General features: G+C 36.6%; 1 protein-coding gene across 3 annotated transcripts; it reads right to left on the reverse strand.

Annotated features, from left to right (window-relative positions):
• Window positions 1-816: 816 nt before the first annotated feature.
• Window positions 817-6,101, reverse strand: LOC110921299. 3 transcript variants are annotated; one of them, XM_022165590.2, is made up of 4 exons: window positions 5,733-6,101; window positions 4,415-4,795; window positions 2,917-3,940; window positions 817-2,842 (listed from the first exon to the last, which is right to left on the reverse strand). In XM_022165590.2, the coding sequence occupies exons 2-4, from the start codon at window positions 4,555-4,557 to the stop codon at window positions 1,001-1,003; spliced, it is 3,009 nt and encodes a 1,002-aa protein (XP_022021282.1). In that variant the 5' UTR covers window positions 4,558-4,795; window positions 5,733-6,101; the 3' UTR covers window positions 817-1,000. The 3 variants fall into 3 exon arrangements, with proteins under 3 accessions (XP_022021282.1, XP_022021284.1, XP_022021283.1); XM_022165592.2 differs by having other exon boundaries at window positions 5,891-6,088; XM_022165591.2 differs by lacking the exon at window positions 5,733-6,101 and adding an exon at window positions 5,571-5,706.
• Between the last annotated feature and the right edge of the window lie 419 nt (window positions 6,102-6,520).

Below are 6,520 nucleotides of genomic sequence, written 5' to 3' on the forward strand. Positions count from 1 at the left end.
GTAATATTCTCCAAAAGTAATAATAAAGATTACCCTGGATGGGTATAAAAGTTGATAGGACGATGGACGGTGTATTATTATTAAGTATTTATTCAATAATATTTGGGTTGGGAGGAGCTGATGGAAGAATGTGGAGGATGGGCCCACAAGCATCAAGCCCTTTTTAGTCATTTGAAATAAATAAAAGTGTCCCCCTTTCACCATGCAAACACCACCATACACGTTCCCATCAAACCCATAAACGATGTCGTCTACACTCTACTACATTATATGTTATTTCATGTGGGGTCCTTTCCTATCTTCTTCCAACGTTATAAAAATCAAAACAATAACAATAATCATCATCATACAAGCTAGCACTTGAACAACATTAATAATCATATTGTTTTACTTCAACTATATTCATGCTTTTATATATATGTATATGGAGGATATGTTATATATCTTAAATTCTTATCTCTCTCTCTCACACACTTCCCAACTGCCATTGAAGTACCATAAAGAATGACATATCATGGTGGTCCAAATGTTTATTCATAGGCAAGTGACGACAGTATTTACTTTCTTTCACTTTTTCACACATAGCTAGTGCTGGATTCAACTTACCTAATGATGTTAAGATGGCTATATTTCATGCACATCATGTCACTTCAAATACATTACATTATACACACATCATATATACATACATACATATATATACTATCATCTATGTATGGATGTATGCATGCATGGATTGCATGTTTTTCCCATCAACAATATGTTAAAAATGGTATATCTTTTTGGTTTCTTGATTTTAAGGCAAGATTTCAAGAAGAAACACATAAAATAGTGATTATAGTTAAAGAGAGAAGGCTTATTATTCCGGTAGGAGTTTACAGAAGCCTCAGAAAAAGTTTCTTAAAACTCTAAAACTGAGAGATTAAATAAAAACCAAATCTTTAAAAAGATATCGATTGAAAAACTCATCTGTATAGTAAGCAAGCATCAATCCAATCCATCAAGGATAGCTAGGAGGATTGTATGTTGTTGAAGCTCCTATATTCCACTTGCCAGAAACATTTCCATTATCCGAAAACAACGACGAACCACCACCAACGTATGACGGGTACGCTGCGTACGATGGATCTTTCAGAAATCTATTTCGCATAGTAATATCATCTTCGTTTTCAAGGGAATCATCGACGATGACAATCTCCTTAACGGGCCTGGAGCTTGAGGGAAGATTATAAACATTCCCCGCGCCTACTGTTTGAGGATCGTTATGAACGTAGTGGGCCCTTGAGGGCTCCAGGTAAGGACCGCGGTTACCGTAATAATCCACAGGTGTGGTGAAACCATGATGAACAGGCCTGAAGTCAACATGACTTCTTGTTGGATGGATGTTGAGATGTTGAGACTCGAACCCATTTTGATATTGACTGAAGATCACAGGTCGTTGACTTGATTGCGGAGGTCTGAAATCATCATCGTCTGTCTTAACCACGGTTAAGTTTTTCCCCATTAACCTGAGAACGGGTTTCGAAGGACTAGCGGTGGAATCAACGGCTGATGAGTTTGGGTAATTGAAGTTCTTTGATTCAGTCGGCTGTTTCCTTACAATATACGAATCTTGATAGTTTAACACAGCCTCCTTTCTCGAGCAGCAACAAGGCTGATCATTCTTGAAACTACTGTGAGATTGAACCGTTTCCGTAACTCCTGTGTCGCCATTGAAATACGGCTTTGTATACATCTCATCTTTTCCGCAACTAGATCTTGAATTAGAGACTGTTGAAACCGGAGAATTCGACATGGAATCTCGATCGATTGTATCATGATGACGCTGATTTTCACTTGAATGAACCCTAGTTTCTTGAACTGGTTCTTCAGAAACCATTTCGCCACCTGGGCTCGCGGGCAAGAACGACCCAGGAGGCCCGGGAATCGGTATCGGGTCAACTTCTTGGAAGTAATTTTCTTGTTGGTCAACATCGTTTGGAGCGCGGTTAGTTGAACATATTTGATCTTGATACAACTCAATGCACTCCTGGTTTGAAAACTCAGGATCAAAAGAGGAGCTCAAACCCATAAAACTCGGGGGCCGAATTGACAATAACGTCCCGTTTTTAACGCATTCTGATTCATTCCCGTTAACCGTTTGAATCCCCACAGAAGATTCTTCATTTGAACCTTTCGAAGTAATAGATCTTGTTTCTTGTTTCTTATTAATAGACGCGTGTTCTTCCATTCTAGATTGTTCTTTTGAAGAATCTTGAGATGGCCCGTCAACAGATTTGACACGAGATTTCTCAACGGAAGAAAATTTTCTTTTGAGACTGAATTTCGAGGCTGGGAATGACAAATTCCGGCTTAAAGACGAAAGCTTGCCGCTCTTTGATCTATTAGCAGCATCAAGAGTACCCTGACAATCATAATCCTCATCATCGCTATCATCATCAGATTCCGAATCACCATCACCATCATCATCCTCATCATCGTTATGATGCATACGAGTAGCTTCCTTTCTGAACTCAACCCTTGTGTTAAGAGGCTTCTTAACCAACGATAACGAACTTATCGTTTTCTTCCTACTTTGCGAAGAAGACAGATCACTCCCCGAAAAAGTTTTATCACTATTTTCAACAACCAAAACTTTTGTTTTATGACGTTTTGGTTCCACCTTTCGGTTCTTGTCACTGAATTTTATAGAAAGACCGGATCGCTTTGAGCATGCCCATGGTGGCCGTGAAATAACCGAATCAGCCACTTTCGTAATCTCCTTACCCCGTTCATCTTTGCTGCAATTTTCGGCCATAACAACGTCTTCTCGCTGACCACTTTTTGCCGGATCATAAACAACCTAAATATAAAAAAAAATCATCAAATATATCTTACAAAATCATTGCATACAATAAAGATCCAACAAAAACATACCTTAGGCTTTGGTGGGCATAATTTTTTTGTATTAGGGGTAAGTTTCAGATACTTTTTGTGATGTTTCTTCTTAATAAGATTATTTTTATTTTTCTTGCCCATCATCAGTTTACTTCCTTTTACTCCCTTCTGTATCTTTCGACCTTCAAGATTACCAGACGCACTGATTTTCGGGACCGATAAGATCCGAACTTTGGTGCCGTTGGTGTCAATATAAACATCACCTTCATTATCAGCAGCCTCATGGTTGACTTTAGTCAACCGAGGCTCTTCTTTCTCTTCTTCGTCTTCTTCTTCTTCTTCGCCTTGAAATTGGGATTCCTGAGCGGGAAAACTCGAATTTGTAGCCCAACTTGTACCGTTTCTTCTATCGAGTTCCTCAACTGTACAATGTGGAGCTGTTTTGTATATATCTGGCATCAACCTCATCTTCCGAGGTTTGACTTTATGTTTGACTATAACTTTGGGATTTTCAGTCCATTTCATAGTCCCCTCCCCGGTCAAACACTGGTCAATGTGAGCGTTTAGGGTCGTGTTTGAAGACGAGGAAAAAATCTTGCAAACCGGACAAACTTTAGACGCCATGGTTTCAGAGTTTGGGGTCACGTGTTCGACACCCGAATTCACTTTCACAACCAATCTACTCTTTTTAGTAATTATGTTAACAGAAACATTTCTGGCTTTTTGAGAAGAAGCAGGTGGTTTCTCTTTCTCCTTCGACCTTGTTTGACCCGATTGTCCTTTCTCTTCTTTTGAACCGCTTGGAATCGTACTTGCTATCTTTTTGTTTGGTTTGATTAAATCATTTGCGGGTTTCCCATCAAAACTGGTTACAAGTTCTTCATCAGGCGAACGATTTTCAAGACCGCATCGCGTCAACGACGAGTTATTTCTTAAACTGTCAAGAGACTCGAAAGGTGGCAACAAGTTCTTGACTCCATGTTTCAAGCAAAGTTGCAAACTTTTCGATGAAAAAGGCCAGTTACCGGCAATATCTTTGCTCCTCAAACCGAAAACATAATCCCTACAAGATAAATTAAACATTTAAACCAAACTTCAGCCTCAAAAAGATGAAACCTTTATCCAACCATAGCCACATATTGTTGAAATATAAAACATCAATATCACATGCCAACAAGAAGCAAAATCCATGAATCCAGAACAGTAATCAACAACAATAATTATGATTAAAATAAAGAAATCTAACAAGAAACCAATACTTATAGGGTAAAAAGATAAAACATAAAACATAAAAAAAGGCTCATATTGATAAGAAATAAAATCAAAGATAAAGGCCAAGCTGGAGAAAATATGATCTTTTCATGAAATCTGGGCCAAGTAGTTAGTACCCACTGGTCAAGAGGGCCTGCAAACACTGGGGATATATGGGGCATAAAATCGGATCTGACCCATTAAAAAAAATCAAATCTTTAATAACTTGAGCCATGAAAGTGGAGGTATTAAGAATCATGACAGTGGGTATCTTAATTTTCACTACCTTATAGAAAAATTTGGCAGAGGGTTGCTGGTGTCATCAAGAGCAGCATCTGTAGACTTCAGATCTATATCAGAAACCTTGAGATCATGAGGCTTTTGTTGTTGATTATGATCTGATGCTGCATGATCATCAATGGATATCATCTGCTGCTGATAATCTTATGTTTTCTTGTACTGTTGTATAAACAGTCACAAGAACTCTTCTTCACAGCAACAACTGCCCCCTTCAGCATATATAAACAAGACACTAGTAGTACCTTTCTCTCTCTAACTTTCTCTCTCTAGAATTTCAAAACCAAAGCCCCACACTTATCTGCTTGAAAGCATGCCTGGTGGTGAGAGATGATCATCAGATAATTAAACTCAAGTTTGATCATAGAACCTGCAAAAGAAGACCATATTTTATGTGATCTTTGAAGCATCAAAATAACAACTTTCTTTTTAAAGAATCCATTTGAACAAGAAAAGAACCAAATTAGTTGGCATAGTACAAGACCCACAAGCAAAGATTGAAGTTATGGATATGAAAAGCAACTTCAACAAGTGTTATTTTATGTGGGTTGTAACTTAAATATCTCAAAGAAATCAAGTCAGAAATGTAAGAACAAAAGCTTCACAAACATCATTTACCAATATTAAAGTCATCCCACAACAGAAGAAACACAAATTTCAAACCTTGAATCAAGATGGGTTTCAAAGCATTGAACTTTTTGTTCAAGAAAATTTGACAAGTTTGAAATCAAGAAAATCATGTGATTATGCACACAAGGGTCAAGATCCCTATACTAAGATCTAATTATAGGAAAGAGGATTAATTAAGAAAAAATAAAAACCAAATTTAAAGTCAGATCTTTGGGTCTAGTTAGTGAACAGTAGTAGAGCATGACCACATAAAAATCTCAAAATAAAAAACTAAAAAGATAAAAGAAAAAACCCCAATTTGAGTTGGGTTTATGTTTAGATGATTGAAAAACTGATTATACCCTAATTACAAAAGAAAAAATTAAACCCCAGAATCAAGATGAAATGATCATAAAATAACAAACACAAAAGCTTCAATCTTTTAATCTTTCACTCTTTACAACTTCAAAGCATTAAAAATCATTTTTTTTCCTTTCATGGTCAAGAAAATTAAAGATTGAAGTTATCACACATACCCACAATCAAAAACAAATCCTGAAGATCTTGAACCCATCTACACAAAAAAATGGCTGAAAAAAAATTGAAGTTTGAGCAAGAAAACACCCACAAGAAGCAAAGATTCACACACAGAACCCTAATGATCAAGAAAATAAAAATCAATAAATTATGAAGCAAACCTTATCTTTATGAACTTGTGTTTCTGGGTAAGTTGGGAAAATGAGAGAGAATATAAAGGGTATAAAAAAGATAAGATTTTTATACAAGATGATGATGAACACAAATTTGGGCACAAGATTAGGGTATGAACAGCAGAAGCACAGCACCACCCACTCACACATCAAAAAGAGGCATCGGGTTCTTCTTCTCTCTAGAAAAAGAAGTAAATTTTAAACAATGAACACCACTGATTCACCTTCCAATCTATGAATATGCGTGTTTGTGTGTATATGTGTGAGAGAGAAAGATGGAGAAAAAGGAAGAGAGAGAGAGGGAGGTGTTTTGGTACTCTACAAAGCTGTCCTATTTTGAAATGTACCCTACATCTCTCATTATTTTCTTTCATTTCTTTATTGCTGATATTATTTATCATGGTTAGTGAATTGTCAGTTTTGCCCCTCTTTCTTATAGGAAATTACACATGAAAATCCTCCACTCATGGGTAAAGGACAAGACCCCCGACCTCAAAATTGTCCAAATTCAAATCATCATAAGAAAAACTGGTTCATACAAAGTATTATATTTTGCTTTTCATTTAATTATTATTTTCATTGATGCTATTAGTTGTAGCTCTACAGTTTAGAAAGTAAAGATAGGAAAATAGCATTCCAATGACAATTTGTTACCAAATACAAGAAAGAAACTAGTGGTAGCTTTTGTGAGTTTGATAACTCTCAAATGTTTTATGTTTACATATACTTCTTAAAGCATATGTAATGGGAAGGGGATGTGCGTTCACGTATTAAGG

Source organism: Helianthus annuus, chromosome 11 (genome assembly GCF_002127325.2).
Source record: "Helianthus annuus cultivar XRQ/B chromosome 11, HanXRQr2.0-SUNRISE, whole genome shotgun sequence".
In the NCBI taxonomy this organism is placed as follows: Eukaryota; Viridiplantae; Streptophyta; class Magnoliopsida; order Asterales; family Asteraceae; genus Helianthus; species Helianthus annuus.

Coding starts and splice junctions, on each gene's coding strand:
- LOC110921299 (XM_022165590.2), bottom strand. CDS start 4,557: ATGATATCCATTGATGATCATGCAGCATCAGATCATAATCAACAACAA. Junction 3,941..4,414: donor CTGCCAAATTTTTCTATAAG/GTAGTGAAAATT, acceptor TTTATCTTGTAG/GGATTATGTTTTCGGTTTGA. Junction 2,843..2,916: donor TATGCCCACCAAAGCCTAAG/GTATGTTTTTGT, acceptor TTTTATATTTAG/GTTGTTTATGATCCGGCAAA.